The sequence below is a fragment of the Aotus nancymaae genome, unplaced genomic scaffold (assembly GCF_030222135.1).
Source record: "Aotus nancymaae isolate 86718 unplaced genomic scaffold, 86718_ANA_hifiasm-v0.15.2.pri h1tg000064l_1, whole genome shotgun sequence".
Classification (NCBI taxonomy): domain Eukaryota; kingdom Metazoa; phylum Chordata; class Mammalia; order Primates; family Aotidae; genus Aotus; species Aotus nancymaae.
Genome location: NW_026988479.1, coordinates 26,482,509 through 26,505,259, shown reverse-complemented (window position 1 = coordinate 26,505,259; position 22,751 = coordinate 26,482,509). Strand labels below are relative to the sequence as shown.

General features: G+C 45.7%; 1 protein-coding gene across 5 annotated transcripts in view; it reads left to right on the top strand.

The window, feature by feature from the left end:
- FAT2 (FAT atypical cadherin 2) overlaps positions 1–22,751 on the top strand; it is an 89,484-nt gene that overhangs the window by 7,713 nt on the left and 59,020 nt on the right. For 4 of the 5 annotated variants that reach the window (XR_010338793.1, XM_012471557.2, XM_012470883.2 and 1 more), the window contains exons 2-3: positions 16,058–19,336; positions 21,298–21,612. Coding sequence is in view for 4 of the 5 variants with exons in the window: in XM_012471557.2 (XP_012326980.2) it covers positions 16,078–19,336; positions 21,298–21,612 (3,574 nt within the window). In the remaining variant the exon portion in view is untranslated. Of the gene's footprint in view, positions 1–16,022; positions 19,337–21,297; positions 21,613–22,751 lie in introns of those variants that run through there. The other variant, XM_012469484.2, reaches the window with a different exon arrangement.

The window sequence follows — 22,751 nt, the reverse complement described above, 5'->3', positions numbered from 1 at the left end:
TGTCACCACACCCAGATAATTTTTGTATTTTTAGTAGAGACAGGGTTTCACCATGTTGGCCAGGCTTGTCTTGAAATCCTGACCTCAAGTGATCCACCCGCCTTGGCCTCCCAAAGTGCTGGGATTACTGGCACAAGTCACTACACCTGGCCCCTAAAAAAACCTTTTTAATGAAGTATAATAAGCATACAGAAAAGTACACATCATAAGTGTACAGCTTAATGAATTTTCCAGAAGCTAACCAGCTCCCAGATTAATAAGTAAAATATTACTATTATTCCAGAAATTCTCTTTGTACCCTTTCTTTTTTTTTTTTTTAACATGAATAATGGAAGCACTGTGGGTTGTACTAACTAATGCCTTCGTAACAGATCCAGAGAGGAAATTGTTCAAACTTCTGTAGATAGCGGTGACATTTTTCAGCTTGATTTGGTAACACGATTGTGACCTTCAGACAGCATAAACATGTGTGCCATCGCATGTGTAATTTCTTATAGACCCAGCTTGGTTCTTCTCCAATGTCTCCTTTTGGAGTTGCACCTGATTTTATTACCAGTTTTCATCCGAATCCACTGAGGAATGGGGCGATTTTGCTTTTGTTTCTTGGCCAGGAATTGCTTAATCCTGAAAGTCTTGTGAGAAGACAAGGCGAGAAATGGAGTAAAGCACACACCACGATGGTGGAGAAAGGAAGAGAGGAGGAAGGCAGCCGGAAGAACCTCTTTTTTTTTTTTTTGAGACAGAGTCTCGCTCTTGTTACCCAGGCTGGAGTGCAATGGCGCAATCTCGGCTCACTGCAACCTCCGCTTCCTGGGCTCAAGCAATTCTCCTGCCTCAGCCTCCCGAGTAGCTAGGACTACAGGCTCGCGACACCATGCCCAGCGAATTTTTGTATTTTTAGTAGAGACAGGGTTTCACCATGTTGACCAGGATGGTCTCAATCTCTTGACCTCGTGATCCACCTGCCTCGGCCTCCCAAAGTCTTTGTACCCTTTCAGGTCATTCACCACTTTCCTCCCACATTAGAGTGACTCTTTCTTAATCTAATCCATCAAATCTATAGATTTGTTTTGCCTGTTTTTAAACTTTATAAACATGGACTAGCACAGTATGTAATTTAATATATGGCTTCTTTTGCCCCATATTATGTGAATGGGATTCATCTCTATTGTCACCTAGAACAATAGTTCATTTTCTTTGCCGTATAGTATTCCATTATATGACCATAATGAAATCCATTCTGCTCTTGATAGACGTTTGGATTGTTTCTAATTTGGTGCTGCTATAAGTAGTGATTAATCTTTTGGTGAACACATGTTCACACTTCTGTTGACCTAGGAGTGGAACTGCTAGGTCATGAGATGTGGATATGCAGAAGGAACTCTCTTATTTTCAGGTTAAGTTCTACTCATTACAAGTAGAGCATGGCTCCCCAGGCTTCGGTCTCTAGGAGATAGAAAGACCTCAGGAAGATGAACAGCTGCCTCTGGGATTGAAGATGCTGGTGAACAGAAGCATGTGCAGTCAGTGACATGTGCAGGCTCAGAGACTTCCAGGGGATACAGCTAATCATAAAACTCAGATCTGTTGCTTTCCCTCTCTCATCTGCTTTTCTGTTTGACTTTAGCAGTAACGTGTCCACTTTGCTGGAGGGCCAGTGTTCCCCCACCAACAGTCAGCAGACCACCTACAGAGGAAATGTGACTCCCACTTTGAGTCCCACGGCAGCCCTCCTGAATCAGACTTACTGAGGATGAGACTGTGATTTTTAACACAGTGACATTTGAGAATCACTTCTCCAGCCTAAACACTTTTTTTTCCAGCCTAAACACTTTCTAAAGACTGCAGCCTTTTCCTGACGTCCTCCTTCCCCTCTCCACTGGGGCGTAGGATCAGGCCACATTTGGGATATCAGCTCTGAAAGGAGGCATGGTAGAGCATAAGATTCTAAAGAAAGAGATGTTCCCTTGTTCAGCAGATCCCGAACACCAGTCACACCAAAATCACCCAGGGAACTTGTTAAACATCTAAGTCGGAGCCCCACCCCTAAGGATTTTGATTCAGTAGGTCTGGGGTGGGGCTGGGAATATGTATATTTTTAACCTTCACCCTCATCCCCTCAGGGAATTCCTAATGGTGAGAATCGCCGGTTCAATCCACCGGCCAGCTTTGAAGATGAGAACATAGACGGGCCCAGCCACTCTGTTGAGTTTTGTCTCTGCTGATGGCTGGGTGGAGCAGTTACCTTGGCTAAGAAAAATCGGTGTATGTGGACAGAACCCAGGGGGTTTGAATGTTGAACACAGGGACTTGGCCTGCAGCCCACCAGCAGAGGCTCATTTGCATCTCATTAATATGCACCTTGGGTCACTCAGGGTGCTCCCAAATCATCCCTGACCTGTCTCGTGCCTTGGCTTTGCAGTCAGGTTCAGCCAGCTCAGCAGCAGGACTGGGCGCCTCAGCCAGCAGAAAGCCTGTCTTGCCCCACTGCCAGAGCGCAGCTCCCACCTGCAGCAACCTGCCTGCCTGCCTGGCTTTGTCCTAAGCTGTTCTACTCAGAAGGGAGAGGACAGACAGATGGCTGGGCTGGGCTGGGTTGGGCCAGGCAGGGCTGGAGGAAATGGGAATGGGAGAGAAGACTGGAAATGGAACCTATGCTGAGAATCTGTGTTTGCCGGCAGGAGAGGATCTGAGGTTATGTGATCTCTGATATGGGAGAGGGATCATATCATCCTCCCCCTTCGCAATTGCTCTTTCCAACACATGGGCATGGGGAGCAGGCCAGGGGGACTATTGAACACACAGGTCATCTGAGTTTTATCCTGGCTTGGCCTATACTAGCTGTGTAATCTCAGGAGTTAAATAACCTCTCTGAGTCTCAGTTATCTCATCTACCAAATGAAGATAATTATAAGGTTGCTGTAAGCTAGCTTAAAGGAGATAATGCCTGCCAAATGTTCACCACAGGGCCTGGCACGCAGTAAATGTTCAATAAATGTCAGCTGTGAGCAGCTGCATGCGCCTCTGCAAGCACTCCATAGTTCCAAACCTCAGCATCTTCAGGGCATCTGGCGATAGCTCAGCAGAGGATTAGCTCAGCGAGGTAGGAAAGCAGGGACTAGTAGTCTCCATTCCCAGATGGATGGGTGGAGGCCCCATGAAATGAGGGGATTTGCTCGGGGCTCTCTCACTGGGCCCCCTGCTTGGCCCTCCAATATAATACCAAAGAAGTAGGGGTTGAGGTCCCTGAACTGTCATTTTCATCACAGCAGCCACCTCACGGGGGCTCACATAGCAAGACACTGTACTGACTGCTTTGTGCCCTTCACTTAGTTCGGATCCTCATAACACCCTGATGATTACATTCCCTCGTTTATGTCTGAAGAGACCGAGCCTGTGTCAGGTCCCATGATTTACTCAAAATCACACACAACCAGCAGTGGGCCGGGGCAGGACTTGAGCACAGGCAGCCCCTCTCCAGAGCCTGAGTGTATGGCCTGACTGTAGCCGTCCCACCTCCTGGAGGTGCCTGAGTTAGAGGCAGAACGTGGTTAGGAGCGGCCACATGTAGCTGATGGTCTCACAGAAGGGAACAAGGAGAAGCTTCTGTTTCATCAGTTAAGAGGAACAGTATTTCTTTTGCTGATGACCACAGGGCGTGCTGGATCCCAGGGAGGCTGTTTATTGTGTTTTGGATAGAGACAGGAAGGGGGCCCAGAGTGGTCACCCCAAGATGTCAGTGTCAGAACACAAAAGATCAGGAGATTTATGTTTTTATAGAATGTGCAGGACATTTTCTTCCTGGTGTTTTCACTGTCAATATTCTTCTGGCCACTTCACACCCACCCTCTGCCCCCTCTTCAACTCTGGGATGAAGGAGGTCACATCTGTTATAGTTTGAATGCTGCTCAAGTTGTGACTTGAACTTTGCTGCAAATCACTGCAAAGAGAGAAGGAATGTCACAAAGACCCACGTGTGTGTGAAGGGACCCTCCCACAAGGGGCTCCTGGGGCACAAGTGAGGGTCAACACATATACAGAAAAGAATTCCTACATTCTACACATATTTTTTGAGCACCTAATGTAATGGTAATAACAATCACCCATTAGCGACCTTCTGCATGGCTGGCACTACGCCAAATGCCATCCATGCATGTGTTCATTAAATCCTCCACTAAGGCAAGTGTCACTAGCCCCATTTCACAAATGGGGAATCTGAGGCTTAGATAGGCTCAGCCATGTGCCTTGATACCGGCAGAGGCAGCACTGAGAGCAGGTCTCACTTCGAAGCCGGGTCTTTCCCCCTGTACACTCCTCTTGACTAATGCAGAAGACCTTGGCCTTGTGGGATCCTGAGGAGCTCCCCAGGTTGACAGTGGAGCTGGGGTTGGGGGAACAGCATGACCAGTGCCAAAATCCCAGGATGGAGGAGTCTGGGTTCTGGTTCCAATTCTGCCACCAACTTGCTATGCAACTTAAAGTGACCCCTTCCCTTCTCTAGGAATAGTTTCTCATCTTTATAATACAGAACTTAGACTGATAGTAGTCTTCAAACTGTGCCCTATGGAGGCCAGGGATTTCACTGACAAAAGGACAATGTGTAGGGGATGGGGCTCTGGGGCCTTTCTCACATCTATCATAGCAGGTCTGTTTCAATCCACTTAACATAATAATGATAACTATAAAATAACAACAGCTAGCATTTATTTAGCAACTACTAGGTACTACGCATGTGTTGAATGTTTAACTGGCACCATATAGTTCAACCTTCAGAACACTATGTGAGGTGGATTCTGTAGTATCTTTCTCTCTTTTTTTAAAATGTATTTGCTTATCTATTTTTTATTTATTTATTTATTTATTTTATTTTTATTTATTTATTTATTTATTTTTATTTTATTTTATTTTATTTTTTGAAACAGAGTTTCGCTCTTGTTACCCAGTCTGGGGTGCAATGGCGCGATCTTGGCTCACCGCAACCTCCGCCTCCTGGGTTCAGGCAATTCTCCTGCCTCAGCCTCTCGAGTAACTGGGACTACAGGCGTGCGCCACCATGCCCAGCTAATTTTTGTATTTTTAGTAGAGACGGGGTTTCACCTTGTTGACCAGGATGGTCTCGATCTCTTGACCTCGTAATCCACCCGCCTCGGCCTCCCAAAGTGCTGGGATTATAGGCGTGAGCCACCGCGCCCGGCCTATTTATTTTTTTTAAGATGGGGTTTCACCATGATGACCAGGCTGGTTTTGAACTCCTGACCTCTCAGGTGATCCACCCACCTCGGCCTCCCAAAGTGCTAGCATTACAGGTGTGAGCCACCACACCCGGCCTTATTTTTTAAATTGACAAAATTTGTATATATTTATGCTGTGCAACATAATGTATTGATAATGTATGTACAGTGGAATGGCTAAATCAAACCATTTAACACATCCATTGACTCATATGCCTATTTTTTATCATTAATTTTATTTATTTATTTATTATACTTTGGGCTCTGGGGTACATGTGCACATCTTGCATCCTGCAGGATTGTTACATAGGTACATACATGCCATGGTGGTTTGCTCTCTCCATCCCCACCCCCACCGTCACCTACATCAGGCATTTCTCCCGGTATTTAGAGATAGGGTCTTACTCTGTCACCCAGGCTGGAGTGCAGTGGTGTGATCATAGTTCACTGCAGCCTCAAACTCCTGGGCTCAACCAATCCTCCCACCTCGGCCTCCTGAGTAGCTAGGATTACAGATGCAAACCACCACACCTGGCTAATTTTTAAATGTTTTGTAGAGATGGGGTTCTCAATATGTTGCCCAAGCTGGTCTTGAACTTCTGGCTCCAAGCAATCCTCCTGCCTTGGCCTCCCAAAGCTCTGGCATTACAGACATGAACCACCATGCCTGGCCCCTATATGCTTATTTTTTGTGATGAGAACAATTAAAATTTATTATCTTAGCAATGTTCAAGTACGATACACAATGCATTTCTTAATTATAGCTACCATGTTGTACGATAGATCTCTTGAACTTACTTCCCCTCCACCCAGAGAGCCCCAGAAGTGGGGCTGGATTTGTTGATCTGTCAGAATTCTTCCTTTCTCTTACTCCCACCCCAAGCCCTGTGCTCCTGGTGCTTCCTCTGGTTTGGGAATTTTTCAACTCCAAATGCAAATTTCGTATTCTTTGACCATCTCCCCAATCCCCACCCCCCATCCCAGCCACTGGCAACCATCATTCTACTCACTGTTTCTATGAATTTAACCTTTTTAGAATTCATACAGAAGTGAGTATATGTGGATTCTAAAAAGTATTTGCAGTATTTGTCCTTACATACTTGGCTTATTTCACTTAACACAATGTCCTCCAGTTCATATATGCTGTCACAATTGACAGAATTTACCCACCTTTTAAGGCTGAATGGTATTCTCTGGTGTATAGAGACCATATTTTCTTTAATCATTCATCTGCTGATGGACATTTAGGGTAATTTCATATCTTGGCTATTGTGAATAATGCAGTAAACATGGGTGTACAGGTATCTCTTTGACATACTGATTTCATTTCCTTTGGATATATACCTAGTAGTGGGATTGCTGGAGCATATGGTAGTTCTATTTTTTATTTTTTTGTGAACCTCCAAACTGTTTTCCATAATGGCTGTACTAATTTACATTTCCACCAACAGTGTCTGACACTTCCCTTTTCTCCACATCCTCTTCAACAGCTGTTTTCTCTTGTCTTTTTGATAATAGTCATCCTAACATAATCACTGTAGTTTTAAGTATCTCCCTTTCAAAGGTGAAGAAAAACAGAGGCTCAGAGATCAAGTTATCCAAGGTCGCCCCAGTTGGGACTTGAGGTCTTGGTTTGAAAACTCATCTTTTTACAAAGGGTTCCATTGGATCAAAGTGGCATAAACCACAGGATAGTAAGCACCCCACAAAACGAGGCCCATTCAGCAGGGCATTCTGGCCTTTGCGTTTTGTTCTCTTCTCTATCTGAAAGAAGCTTTCTAGTCTTCCTGGAGAGTCTATCAGGGCACAGCCTTCCTCACCTAGAACCTAAGGGAGGTGCCTTCTCTCCTCATTCTGCATCAAGAGCTTCTAATGAATAAATACCAGGCAGTGCTCTGCTAAGCTGGAGTTGGCTTTGATCTTTTTTTTTCACCTTTCCCTTTTCACGGATTTTAACAGTTTTTATCTAACGAACTCCTCCTACCAGAGAGCCTCAGAAGAAATGGGTCCAGAGATTTTAACCCCTCAGGATTCCTTCCTTCCCTCCCTGCCACCCCAAGCCCTCAGTTCTGGTGTTCCCTCTGGCTTAGGGATTTTTCAGCTGCAAATGCAAAGCTCATGAATCCATATAGACAACCCTAAGAGGAAAAGACCCCAGGCACACCTCTTCCTCTCTTTGGGCCTCATTGAGTATTAGGATCTGCAAACTCAAAAACCCACAGCTGCGTTTCGTTGCTCACGTCTCAGGCCTTTGTGTTGCCTGTTCTGTCTGCAACTCTCTTCCTCAAGATAGCTTTGTGGCTCTCTTGCTCACTCTGTTCAGCTCCCCGCCCAAATGTCACCTTGTCATATAGGACTTTCCTGACTCTCCTTTAAAAAACAGCCCCACATGGTGTTTCTTTATATTGATTTTCATCACTTGACATAGTCAATATTTTTTTGTTTATTGTCTCTGTCTGCCACTAGAATACAATCCCCACAAGAGCAGAAACCTCATCTCTCTTGTTCTCTGTTCTAGATGCCTGGCACAGGGCAGGCCCTCAGTGAGTATTAAATGAATGAACGAATGAATGACTTTGGCAGAGGAAGCTCAATAACAGAACACTTTCTTCACATCCCCAACTCTGTTCCTTTTCTTCCCCAAAGCCCAGGCCACTGGAAGCCCTTTTCTTCCTTCAAATATTCATTTCTCCAGGGTCATATTATGACTTTTGAGGGCTCTAAGCATCTTAGCCTTTGTGGTCTCTTCTTCCATGAAACAATTATAAATTATAATTATGTAGTTATAAATTAAAAATTATATTTCATGACAGCATTGGTATAAAGATGTATGTATAGTCCTGTACCACATCATGACATTTTGGTCAATGTGGGACTGCTTATATGAGAGTGGTCTCATAACATTATAATACCATATTTCTACTGCACCTTTTCTATGTTTAGAAATGTTTAGATACACAAATGCCATACTTACAACCACCTACACTATTCAGTCCAGTAGGATGCTGTGCAGGTTTGTATCCTAGGAGCAATAGGCTGTACCACATAGCCTAGGTGTGTAGTAAGCTTCACCATCGAGGTTTGTGTAAGTGCACTCTGCGATGTTTGCACAATGACAAAATCACCTAATGACACATTCTCAGAATGCATTCCCATCATTAAGTGAGACATACTTGTGTTATTATATCTTGAACCTAAAAGTTTTTCTTTCCTTCATATTTAAACTAAATTAAAACGTTTGTTATTGATTCAATTTTCAAATGTAAAAGGAAATTCTCAGCAATTTGTTGACTATAGTAACTTTCTATAATAGTCCTCATTCCTGAAAAGATGTTTAAAAACCCAAACACCTATACTATAACTTAATTGATTTAAACTAGGGGTGAGTGAAAAGCTGTTTTTAAATATTGTCCTGGTAATTCTAATATGCATTAATATTTGAGGCCCACTGTTCCGGATAATATCTCCCAGTTTGCTCCCTTAGGTCATTCCCAACCTCCTCTAAGGCATAATTTGGGGACATTCTCATTCCAAAAACTAACCTTTTTTAATACTCCCTTGCTCCCTACACCATTCTGCTAAGTATATATGAATTTTAGCTTTCTCCCTTCCATACCTTCCTAGCCCACATATGAGAATCTCCATTTTTCTTAAGAGATTCTCCCTTTTCATTCTGCTTTAATAATATGTGCAGTCCTGGGTCCTGGGTCCTGGGTCCTGGGTGTACCCACTGTACCTTATAGATGAGTGGACCCAGCATTCTCTGAATCTCATGAATCCTGTGGTTCCTATGCCGTGCTCTCTAGAGCTGGTCTGCCCAATGTGGCAGACACAAGTCACGTGTGGCTTTTAAAATTTAAATTAATTAAAACAAGATAAAATGAAAAACTCAACTCCTCAGTCATACTAGCTGCATTTCAAGTGCTCAATAGCCAGCTATGCATGGTTCGTGGCTCCCATCCTGGACAGCACAGAGACAGAGTGTTTCATCACCGCAGAAGGTTCTGCTGGAGAGCGCAGCTCTAGAGTGAGCTCCAGCTACTTCAGGCCTTTGGGATGTCTGTCTTCTTAGAATGTGGATTCTATTCTGTGCTGGTGTTTGCATCCATCTCCTGCTAGATGAGTGAACCTGGGCACAGTCTTCAAATTATCCAAGCCTCAATTTCACATTTACAGATTGAGAGTAATGAATGTCATAGTACAGATGATGATGATACATCACTAACTGGTACTGAGTGTGTTCCAGTGTTAGGTATTTGCCGTACTTTAATTCATTCAGCCTCCTCAACAACTCCATGCGGTAAATACCATTATAATCTCCCTTTTACTGAAATCAGAGAGATTAAATAACTACCCAGGGACACACAGCTGATAAACAGAGAGCTGGGATTTGAAACCAGGTCTGTCTGATTCTGGAGCCCATTTTCTTAACCTTTAATTCTGTCAATTGCTGCACGCTCTACCCAAAGACCAAGTGAGATAATGCATGCAAATGCTTACTTGAAAACTTACAGGTTATCTTACAGATTTAAGACAGAATAATTTTTGTCATCAATTATAAAAAGAATACTAATAAATAATGGGACCTCATATCCCAGCTCTCTTTCATCCATATCCTAGATAAGGGTTTCCTTTTTAGTCATTTTTCTAATTCCAGACTAGGACAGGCATGGCTTTTACAGTCCACACTGCCAGCTGGTACTTCAGGCTGCCGTTTGCTGAGCATTATTGGTCCTAATAAGGTGTTACTCTGTGTCTTTCCTCCCTGTGCTTTCACCTGTCAAATTATCTGTCTTCCTTGCAGTCCTGAGAAGTAGGTAGGAGTAGCTATTATTATCTCCATTTTACAGATAGGCAAATTGAGACCCAGAAAAGATTCTGTGGCATTCCCAAGTCACAGGACCCATCAATGGCTCAAGCCACTGGCTCCTCTCCTGGCTGTATCCAGTTCTTTGTTTTGTTATATGAGAATCTAACACCAGCTGCCTACAAACTAACAAATGACTCATATGCTCATCCAAGTTTCTTGGAAGTAAATTAAGTCTCCCTACCCTTAGTGAATTCCAGTTGTCTTAAACCAATAGAGCTGGTGTTCAAGCCCTGTCCATACCAGAGTGGGAGCCTTGAATAGGAAAAATCTCCCTTTTGATCTGATATCAGATAACTCATCCCAATGATGTAGCCCTATTTTGGTCCTGCTTCTTTTTAAAAACCATCAATGACTCCCTACTACTTAGGGGAAAAATTATTTCAGTGGCTAAGACTTGACTAGCAGGTACCTAGAATGTCACCATTCTTTCATTCACAGTTTTTATTCTGGTTCAAAGTACAGTCTCTCTTAATTCATTTCTCTCATCTCTTTAAGGCTTTTCATAAACAGAATATGTTTAGGATTCTTTCTTGAGAGCCACAAGAGCCAGTCTTAGCATTGAATACCTGGAGCAGAGGAGTAGGACAATTAGAGGGGTTTGGAATCACCCATCCATTTCAGCCCTTCCCTCTCTATGCACAGACATTATTTACAGATAAGAAAAAAGGTCCACAGGCTTAGGTGACTTACTTGACCAAGAACATAGAGAAAATGAGTGACTTTAGGTCTCAGCCTCCCAAAACCCAGGTCAGGGATCAGCTTATTACACTGACTATCAAACAAGCATTGGCAAGTGTATAACCCTGATCTACAGCCAGAGGAAATCCCTTCGCTGCCTTTGAGGGAGCTTGTTTAGGGTCTGATAGAGACCATAGACATGCACAGGCCAAAGAATCGTGCCTGTATGAGTTGGAAGGGACTTCAGAATGCCTCTTATCTCCCTCAAGGACAAATATCCTTCTACAATAGAACATCCTCCTCAGGTGGCCACCCAGATTCTGCTTGGATTCCCCCAGTGACAAGGAGCTCTCCACATTCAAACTTTTATCAATGTCTTGGATAAAGACATGGATGTTACAACCGTCAAGTTTCTGAATGTCAGAATCAATATCCTGAGAAGCTGGAGTAGAGAGCTGAAACACAGTGTGAACTGAATCACAGCCTCTTGAAAGCCCTACAGCACTAAGTGGCAGAAAATCAGCCTGCACAAGCATAGATCAGGGATAACATAACAATTCGTCTGAAAGTTTTGTTTTATTTTTGAGACAGAGTCTTGCTCTGTCCCCAGACTGGAGTGCAGTGATGCGATCTCGGTTCACTGCAACTTCTGACTCCCTGGTTCAAGAGATTCTCCTGCCTCAGCCTCCTGAGTAGCTGGGATTATAGGCACGTGCCACCATGCCCAGCTAATTTTTGTATTTTTAGTAGAGATGGGGTTTCACCATGTTGGCCAGGATGGTCTCCATCTCCTGGCCTTGTGATCTGCCCGCCTCGGCCTCCCAAAGTGCTGGGATTACAGGTGTGAGCCACTGCACTCCGCCTGAAAGTTTTTATTATTCACAAACTCAACAGTTAATAATATAAGCTAAGTGCTAAAAAGTAGTATTACTGGGTAACATTTGTTGAAAACTGTATCACGTATTGTGCTCAGCACTTACATGCATTAACTAACTTTATTCCTGAAATAATCTTAGGAAGTAGGGAAACTAAGGATCAGGGAAGGCAAGCCATTTGCCCAAGGTCACACAGCCAGAGCCTGTGTGTTGCTAGTCACCTTCTCCTGCCCCCCACATCTTTGAACTGGGACTGAGAGTTACATGAAGGCAGAGTTTCATTCATACACATACCCTAAAATGGTCCATTCATGGCCAGGTAGACCCAGAACTAATGTACCCACACAATTATTCAAAAAATTGACTACTAAGTATACATATGTGCCCTCTTGCAAATGTGCACATTCATTCACATGCAGATCTCTTTCTGGGCCTGAGGAGCCAAGGAGCAGGAGGCCCCACCCCAAACAAGTGCCTGCTTGCAGCTTCCCGGAACAGTCTGTGGCTAGGCCAGCAAGCTTAGACTCGACCAGAGACCCGTGGCTTCCTGCTTTGTTGGGGCACAGGCTGGACCTTCTCCAGAGGCTTCAGCGGACCCCACCCTCACCCCAGGCTTTGATTCTGCCTTGGCATTAAAGCTAGTAACTAATGTGTCTTGACTTTTGTCTATATACCAGGCACTGTGCTGAGTACATTAACATGCATGATCTTACGTAGTCTCCATAAAACCCTGTGAATATGAATGCAGTACTCCTAATAGCCCTCTCTTACAGATGAAAAAGCTGAGGTTCAGGGACATTGAGTAACTTAAGGTTAAACAGGTAGCAAGCGGTAGAACTGTGACTTGAACTCGAACAGTCAGATTCATAAGTGACCACAGCTCTTTCCAGAAGCACAGTCGGGAGGAAAGAACCTGGCTCTAATTCTCACCCTGTGACTTTGGGCAAGTCTCTTTCTTTCTTTGGGACTTCATTTTCCAGCTTCCAAAAGGAGGGAATGATCAAGAAAGGCTCTTTCAGCATTCAGTCACTGCTTTTCCTAAGCCTGGATTCTTCCATTTTTCAACTAGTATTGATTGAGCCTGGTTCTATACCAGACACTGTTCTAGGCACTAGGGAATTCATCTGTGAATAAGATACACAGAGCTCCTCTCTTCGTGGAGTCCAGTATCAAGTGAGAAGACAGTTATTAAACAAATAAACAAAAAAATATTGGGTAGTGATATGTGTCATGAAGAAAATAGGTCAAAGTGATAACGAGGGTAATTGGCAGGAAGGCTACTCCAAACAGGGGCTCAGGAGCTGACATTTAAGCTGAAAACTGGATGACAAGAAGGAACTATCCATGTGAGAATCTTAAGGGAGACAGTAAGTGCAAAGGCCCCGAGGCAGGTCCCGGTGTTGTGTGGCTGCTGCTTGTGAACTGGAGAAGCAGCATGGGCCCAGATGGTGCGGGGGCCTTCCAGTCCAGGGTAAGGAGTTTCTATTTTAATCCAAGTGCTAGGAGAAGCCACTGGAAAATTTTAAGCAGGTAAGTCATATGAATTGATGTATGTTTACACAAGATGTTTTAAAACAGTCCCTGGGTGTCGTGAGCTGGGGGTGGGGTAATATAAGGAGCCCGACATGTCTCTGTGCCCTGCAAGCCTGTTCACTCATCTGGACCTGGGGCCAGGAAACAGCTGCCACAGACACTGTTCCCTCCCTCAGCTAACTACTCCCCAGGTGTGCAGGTCGTATAGCCTAGGCAGGCCATGGGCACCAAGCTGCCATCCAAGGGTGCATTCTCTCTGCATTTTAACCTCCTCCAGGGAGACCCCTCCCCTTCCCCTTCCCTACAGCTCATCTTAACTGCGCCTGCGCAGCAAGGCGCCTGTGCAGCCACCTAGCAGAGTATCTTGCTGGGGCCTGCCCAACACGGGTGCTGAGCTGGTGAACAGGAAGCTCTCCACACAGCAGGGCAGGCAGGGCTGGGAGGCTGCGTGCACCCTGGGCTCGCAGAGCTGTGGAGCCAGTGGACCTGGGACTGGGGTGAGAACTCATTTTCCCTTGGTGTTTCAACTTCAAAAGCAATGACATCCTGCAGGGGTTGGGAGCAGAATGACTCAGGGGTCCCCTTCTACTTGTGGGGACTGGGTCAGGGGTAGGGTGAGTGTGGCTTTTGCCTGGGGCTGGCCCCACGGTGGGCTACAGCCTTAAGCATGGGGGACAGTAGGGGCAGGCAGGGTGGGAAATGTACAGCAGCTCTTTCTGCCACTAGCTTTCGGACCTAGAGTGAAGAATCTGCCTCCTTCCTGCCCTCTCCTTTTTGAGATGCATGGGCTTAGGGCACCACCAACTGAATCTCAAGAGTCGGGAGGCAGGTGGTAGGGAAGCTGGAAGGGTGGGACGTACTGAAATTATTTTCTGTCACAGGCCTTCAGACCCCGAGTTAGACAGACTTTTCTATTCCTGCCGCCCATCTGGAGATGCTGTCAGCAGGATCTTGGGGAACCCTGTGTCCAGTTCATGCAGGCCTCTGGGAAGACAGGGCTCCAAGCCTCTCCTTCCCCACTTGACTTGGAAGTTTAACTCTTCCTTGGCTTTGAAGAGCAAGGCAACTGGAAAATCAAGTCTGGTCAGTTTCACCCAGGAATGCTCCAGCACACCTGGCTGGCAGCCACGAAGCTCCTAGAAATCAAGGCTCCCAGGGGCAGGCCAGGCATCAGCTCTGTGCACCAGCCTTACACGTGGCCCTGCCAAACCCTGCCCCGCTCCCCCTGCCCCTTGCCCCATCCGATCCTGATGAGTCTCACATTTTCACCCAGGCTGGAGTTCAGGGATGGGCTCTGTGGGAAACAGCAAGGGTCTAAGTGAGACAAAGCATTTATTTATGATTAATTCAAGAAGAACTAACTCCCAGGGACTAGTTCTTACCTGGCCACACACTGTGTGACTTGAAGCCTGACCGATCTCGACTTTCGGGCTCTATTTCCCCATCTATGATGAAAAACAGGGACAGAACCCCATCATCTCTAGTGTCCATTTCAACTCAGACATTCCAAAAGCCTGGGAGTTTTCATGTTCCAGGTTACAAGATGAGTCAGAATCATGTCCTGTCTATAAGGGACATGTGGTGAAACAGGTACAGATAGGGGCAGAGAGGCAGCCTGGTCTGTGCAAGGAGCTCCCACTAGCTATAAGGCCCTGGGCAGCTCCCTTCTTTTTATGAACCTTAGTTTCCTATTATCAGTAATGGCTGATATTAAGTTAGAACTGACAATAAACCAGGCACCCAATAAGTCATTTACCTTTATTATTTCCCTTAATTTTCACAGCAATCCTACAAGATTGATAATTTTCTTATCCTTATTCTACAGAAGGTGAAATGAAGGTTCACCGAGGTTAAATAACTTGCTCTAAAAGTCACCCACCTAGTAAATGATGGAGGCAGGGCTGAGAGCCAGGCAGCCCGATGTCAGGCCTGGGATCTTGGTCCCTTTGCTTTTCTGCAGCCTCTGCATGTGGGGAAACAGCTCAGTTTGGCTAGAGCTCAGCCTGGCTAGAGCTCAGCCCTAATGGAAGGGACTTGCAGGAAGGAGAGAGAGAAGAGTAGTTTAGAACCAGATTGCTAAACTTGGTTCCTGGCTAAGAGTTTGGACTATCTCACCATCATCCAAGGAGACACAGAAAGTTTTTGGGAAAAAGAGTAAGAGTTCAGGCCTCTGTTCTAGCTGCTGAGTGCCTTTGAGAGTGCATTCTGACTAGTCTGTTATTTTTCAGCCACGGGGTTTCTCAACCATGGCACTATTGGCATTGGGGCTGGATAATTCTGTTGCAGGGTTGATATGGTTTGGCCATGTTCCTACCCAAAGCTCATCTTGAATTGTAGCTCCCATAATCCCCCTGTATCATGGGAGGGAGCCAGTGGGAGGTAATTGAATCATGGGGGCGGGTTGTTCTTGTGCTGTTCTCTTGATAGTGAATAAGGCTCAAGAGAGCTGATGGTTTTATAAAGGGGAGTTCCCTGTACATGCTCTCTTGACTGCTGCCATGTAAGACGTGCCTTTGCTTTTCTTTTGCTTTCTGCCATGATTGTGGGGCCTCTCCAGTCATGTGGAACTATGAGTCCATTAAATCTCTTTTCTTTATAAATTACCCAGTCTCGGGTATGTCTTTATTCTCAGTGTGAGAACTGACTAATACAAAGGCACTGTCCTATGCATTGTAGGATATTTAGCAGCATCCCCGGCCTCTACCTGCCAGATTCCATTAGCATCACCACTCCCAAGCTGGGACAGCCAAAAATACCTTCAGACATTGCCAAGTGTCCCTTCAGGGTCAAAATCACCTCCAGTTAAGAACCACAGAAGTAGAAACCATTTTTTTTTTCACCTAACTTGCACTCTTTCTTTTTCTGCCCAGGGTTTTGGGAGTTTTCCACCATGACTATTGCCCTGCTGGGTTTTGCCATATTCTTGCTCCATTGTGCAACCTGTGAGAAGCCTCTAGACGGGATTCTCTCCTCCTCTGCTTGGCACTTCACACACTCCCATTACAATGCCACCATCTATGAAAACTCTTCTCCCAAGACCTATGTGGAGAGCTTTGAGAAAATGGGCATCTACCTCGCAGAGCCACAGTGGGCAGTGAGGTACCGGATCATCTCTGGGGATGTGGCCAACGTATTTAAAACTGAGGAGTATGTGGTGGGCAACTTCTGCTTCCTGCGAATAAGGACAAAGAGCAGCAACACAGCTCTTCTGAACAGAGAGGTGCGAGAAAGCTACACCCTCATCATCCAAGCCACAGAGAAGACCTTGGAGTTGGAAGCTTTGACCCGCGTGGTGGTCCACATCCTGGACCAGAATGACCTGAAGCCGCTCTTCTCCCCACCTTCGTACAGAGTCACCATCTCTGAGGACACGCCCCTGAAGAGCCCCATCTGCAAGGTGACTGCCACAGATGCTGATCTAGGCCAGAATGCTGAGTTCTATTATAACTTTAACACAAGGTCAGAGATGTTTGCCATCCACCCCACCAGTGGCGTGGTCACTGTGGCTGGGAAGCTTAACGTTACCTGGCGAGGGAAGCACGAGCTCCAGGTGCTGGCTGTGGACCGCATGCGGAAAATCTCTGAGGGCAACGGGTTTGGCAGCCTGGCTGCCCTCGTCGTTCATGTGGAGCCTGCCCTCAGGAAGCCCCCAGCCATTGCTTCGGTGGTGGTGACTCCACTAGATAGCAATGATGGTACCACCTATGCCACTGTACTGGTCGATGTGAACAGCTCAGGAGCTGAAGTGGAGTCAGTGGAAGTTGTTGGTGGTGACCCCGGAAAGCACTTCAAAGCCATCAAGTCTTACGCCCGGAGCAATGAGTTCAGTTTGGTCTCTGTCAAAGACATCAACTGGATGGAATACCTTCATGGGTTTAACCTCAGTCTCCAGGCCAGGAGTGGGAGTGGCCCTTATTTTTATTCCCAGATCAGGGGCTTTCACCTACCACCTTCCAAACTGGCTTCCCTCAAATTCGAGAAGGCTGTTTACAGAGTGCAGCTTAGTGAGTTTTCCCCTCCCGGCAGCCGCGTGGTGATGGTGAGAGTCACCCCAGCCTTCCCCAACCTGCAGTATGTCCTAAAGCCATCTTCAGAGAATTTAGGATTTAAACTTAATGCTCGAACTGGGTTGATCACCACCACGAAGCTCATGGACTTCCACGATAGAGCCCACTATCAGCTACACATCAGAACCTCACCGGGCCAGGCCTCCACCGTGGTGGTCATTGACATTGTGGACTGCAACAACCATGCCCCCATCTTCAACAGGTCTTCCTATGATGGCACCTTGGATGAGAACATCCCTCCAGGCACCAGTGTGTTGGCTGTGACTGCCACTGACCAGGATCATAGGGAGAACGGCTATGTCACCTATTCCATTGCTGGACCAAAAGCTTTGCCATTTTCTATTGACCCTTATCTGGGGATCATCTCCACCTCCAAACCCATGGACTATGAACTCATGAAAAGAATTTATACCTTCCGGGTGCGAGCATCAGACTGGGGATCCCCTTTTCGCCGGGAGAAGGAAGTATCCATTTTTCTTCAGCTCAGGAACTTGAATGACAACCAGCCTATGTTTGAAGAAGTCAACTGCACTGGGTCTATCCGCCAAGACTGGCCAGTAGGGAAATCAATAATGACTATGTCGGCCATAGATGTGGATGAGCTTCAGAACCTAAAATACGAGATTGTATCAGGCAATGAACTAGAGTATTTTGATCTAAATCATTTCTCTGGAGTGATATCCCTCAAACGCTCTTTTACGAATCTTACTGCTGGTCAACCTGCTAGTTATTCCCTGAAAATTACAGCCTCAGATGGCAAACACTATGCCTCACCCACAACTTTGAATATTACTGTGGTGAAGGACCCTCATTTTGAAGTTCCTATAACATGTGATAAAACAGGGGTATTGACACAATTCACAAAGACTATCCTCCACTCTATTGGGCTTCAGAACCAGGAGTCCGGTGATGAGGAATTCACTTCTTTAAGCACATATCAGATTAATCATTACACCCCCCAGTTTGAGGACCACTTCCCCCAATCCATTGATGTCCTTGAGAGTGTTCCTGTCAACACCTCCTTGGCCCGCCTAGCAGCCACTGACCCTGATGCTGGTTTTAATGGCAAACTGGTCTATGTGATTGCAGGTGGCAATGAGGAGGGCTGCTTTGACATAGAGCTGGAGACAGGGCTACTCACTATAGCTGCTCCCTTGGACTACGAAACCACCAACTTCTATATTCTCAATGTGACAGTATATGACCTGGGCACTCCCCAGAAGTCCTCCTGGAAGCTGCTGACAGTGAATGTGAAAGACTGGAATGACAACGCACCCAGATTTCCTCCTGGTGGGTACCAGTTAACCATCTCAGAAGACACAGAAGTTGGAACCACAATTGCAGAGCTGACAACCAAAGATGCTGACTCAGAAGACAATGGGAGGGTTCGCTACACCCTGCTAAGCCCCACAGAGAAGTTCTCCCTCCACCCTCTCACTGGGGAACTGGTTGTTACAGGACACCTGGACCGCGAATCAGAACCTCGGTACATACTCAAGGTAGAGGCCAGGGATCAGCCCAGAAAAGGCCACCAGCTCTTCTCTGTCACTGACCTGATGGTCACGTTGGAGGATGTCAATGACAACTCTCCCCAGTGCATCACAGAACTCAACAGGCTGAAGGTCCCAGAGGACCTGCCCCCCGGGACTGTCTTGACATTTCTGGATGCCTCTGATCCTGACCTGGGCCCTGCAGGTGAAGTGAGATACGTTCTGATGGATGACGCCCATGGGACCTTCCGGGTGGACCTGACGACAGGGGCGCTCAGTCTAGAGAGAGAGCTGGACTTTGAGAGGCGAGCTGGGTACAATCTGAGCCTGTGGGCCAGTGATAGTGGGAGGCCCCTGGCCCGCAGGACTCTCTGCCATGTGGAGGTGATCGTTCTGGATGTGAATGAGAATCTCCACCCTCCTCACTTTGCCTCCTTCGTGCACCAGGGCCAGGTGCAGGAGAACAGCCCCTCGGGAACTCAGGTGATGGTAGTGGCTGCCCACGACGATGACAGTGGCTTGGATGGGGAGCTCCAGTACTTCCTGCGTGCTGGCACTGGGCTCGCAGCCTTCAGCATCAACCAAGATACAGGTACTGGGAGTGGGGTAGGATGGGGTGCCAGGGCCAGGGGTAGATGGGCTGAAGGAAAAAGATGTCAGGCTGCAGGCTGAAATGAAAGGCAATAAATAGGGATTATTTTTCCTGTGTATTTTATTTTAAATGTATTTTTACTGGAAATATATATTTCTATATATGTGCATATAGACATACACATATATGCACATATATTACATATTCTGTATATTAAAGTAATACATCTGATTATAAATTTTTTATATACAATTTAACATGAGTTCTCCCCCGTGTTCTATCTCCCCAGATATAATCTTTATTAACAGTTTGGCTTATTATCTTCTAAAGTTTCTTTCTTTTTATCTTATATGTCATATTTTATTTTGTTGTTATGAAAATATAATAGTTACTATTATAAAATTTACTTTTTTCACATCATATAACATCAAGACATTTTATTTGTCAGTTCATTTGTTTTTATTGGAATCATATTCTACCATATAGGCGTAATATTCTTATTTATATACTTATATGCATGAGTCTCTACAGGAAAAATTCTTTTTTTTTGTTTTTGAGACAAAGTTTCACTCCCAGGCTGGAGTGAAATGGTGCGATCTTGGCTCACTGCAACCTCTGCCCCCCACCCACCCCGAGTTCAAGAGATTCTCCTGCCTCAGTCTCCCAAATAGCTGGGATTACAGGCGCCCACCACCATGCCCAGCTAACTTTTGTATTTTTAGTAGAGATGGGGTTTCGCCATGTTGGCCAGGCTGGTCTCAACCTCCTGACCTCAGGTGATCCACCCAACTTGGCCTCCCAAAGTGCTAAGATTACAGGTGTGAGCCATCATGCCCGGTCAAAAAATTCTTAAAAATGAAGTTTCTAGGTCAGAGGATAATGTGCATTTTCTGTGTTAATAACTAATTCCAAATTGCTCTTCAAAAAGGTGACACAACTGCATTCCTTTTTTTAAGTTTCAAGGAAAATAAGTGCAAGTCAGGACTTTTTGAGTGCTCACCACTGGTAAGGCCCTAAGATAGGTACCTGGGGGAGATCCAAAGTGAATCAAGGCAGATCACTGCTTTCAATGAGTTTGAAATTTGGTGGGTAATTTATTTCCACCAAACCAAGTTGTAATAACTTGTTCTCAATGTTGGCTTTCAACAACCTTTGTCTCTTAGTCTAATTAAGCTGTTTATTTAGAAAGAGCATTAGATTAAGGGTCAGTCCCAGACCTAGTTCTTCCACATACTTGCTACATAATCTTGGTCAAGTCGTGCTACCTCTCTGAGCCTCAGTTTCCCCAGCTGTCATCTCTGTCATGCTATGGCTGTGAGCATGGGCCACGCCCTCTCACACAGGCCCTGCCAGTGCAGTGTGATCCATGAGAGCTTGGGGTGTAAGCTTCTTTTGCTCGTTCTTGGACCCTCAACTTCTAGAACAGTGCTAGCCCATAGTAAGCAATTGGTGGAGGAAATGAACTAAAGAATGAATCTCAGCCCCTTAAAATCATGAAAATGTTGGAGAAAAGAACAGCAATTTATTCGTCAAATCCCTAACCCTGAAATAAATAATCTACCAGGACATAAAGTGTGAAGGAAACAGTTCAAGGACAACTATAAGAAAACCTCACTTGCAGAATGTGAAATAAATCAATGGAACTTGGGTTAAAGTAGTCAAGAGAAGGTAGATAAACTACCACTGTCTTCTGAAAACCCTACATATGCCCACCTGCTAAAGGCATGGGCCCATTTTAGCAGAGGAAGGCTCTGAGAGGTTCTAGAATAAGGATGTTAATTCCCCTGTGCTCAACTCAGCATCTCCCACATTTTATGGTAGAAGCAGTTCCTTCTTTTCATAGAAAATCGACTAATTAATATCCTCTCCACTGTGCAGTTTGGGGAATGGTGGGTAAGGGTGATTTCTAAAGCCACGTTGAGCTCTAAAGTATTTTGGGTTTGCTGACTTACTGTCTCTAGGAATGATTCAGACTCTGGCACCCCTGGACCGAGAATTTGCATCTTACTACTGGTTGACTGTACTAGCAGTGGACAGGGGTTCTGTGCCCCTCTCTTCTGTAACTGAAGTTTACATTGAGGTTACGGATGCCAATGACAACCCACCTCAGATGTCCCAAGCTGTGTTTTACCCCTCCATCCAGGAGGATGCTCCCGTGGGCACCTCTGTTCTTCAACTGGATGCCTCGGACCCAGACTCCAGCTCCAAAGGGAAGCTGACTTTCAACATTACCAGCGGGAACCACATGGGCTTCTTTATTATTCACCCTGTTACAGGTAAGGATCCAAAAAAACTGGGTGAACAGGGATCTCTACAATGGGGGTTCTCAAATTGTGGGCCCCAATCAGCACCATCAGCATTACCGTGAACTTGGAAATTCAATTTCTCCAATCCCACCCTAGACCCACTGAATCAAAATTTCGAGGGTGAGGCCCAGCAATCTGTGTTTTCACAAGACATGCAGGTGATTTTGATGTGTTTAAAATGTGTGCTAACATTTGACAACGCTGTTCTACAAAGTCCATCTCTGGGAAAATGAAAAGGATCTGTCATCATGTTTCCTTCCTTGGGGCCCAAGGAAACTAAGCAGGTTGCCCATTGGTCAAGCTGGGACTAGTTCAGACCTCCAAGAGGTCCCAACCTGACTCCTGAGTCACAAACCACAGGTTAAATCCCTTAACCCTAGTTCCAGACTGATCTCAACCCTGCCCAGAGTGGTGGCAATGTGAATCCACTTATGCCGTCAACTATCTCAGTAGCACCTGCCGAAAGCCTTCCGGGACAAGGATGATGGGTGGTTGGGAGAAATCCAGAGGTCAACAGCTGGCAGCAGTGAGTCAGATGTTCCCAATAGAGGTGTTTTGTTTGATTTGCTTAAGCTTTAAACAATTAGTTTTTCAAGTTGCAGCCAACACTTGAAACTTAGAAAATTCCACAAAACACTTCGGATTTCTGGTTGTTTTTTAAAAATGGAAGTATCGGGCCACACAGTCTTCATAGTCCCATTGGGCCACAATGGCCAGGAACTGACAGCAGCTCCCTTTGTAGACCTGGCACAGGTGCTCTGATCCCTGCAGTTCCCACCATCCCCTTTGTGTTATTCCTAGCCTGGGTCCCTCATTGACGCCACCTGCTGGCTTTCCTTGGTGCTGCAATGTGAGAGCCCTGTCCCACTACTGCAGACGCTTCTTAAAAGCCACATCTTCCTCTTTGGGGATGAACAACAATCCTATTGTAGAGTAGGCTAACATTTTCCCCATGGAACCCAACATCCTGTTTCCCATCTCCAGCAATTTACTCTTGTCCGAGAAGGATGGAACCTGGTGAGACTGGAGGAAGGGAAGAATGCGAGCAGGCAGTTCCTTTATTCTTAAGACAAAAGGGAACCAGGAGGGGGATGAGGCTGGGAGTCTTG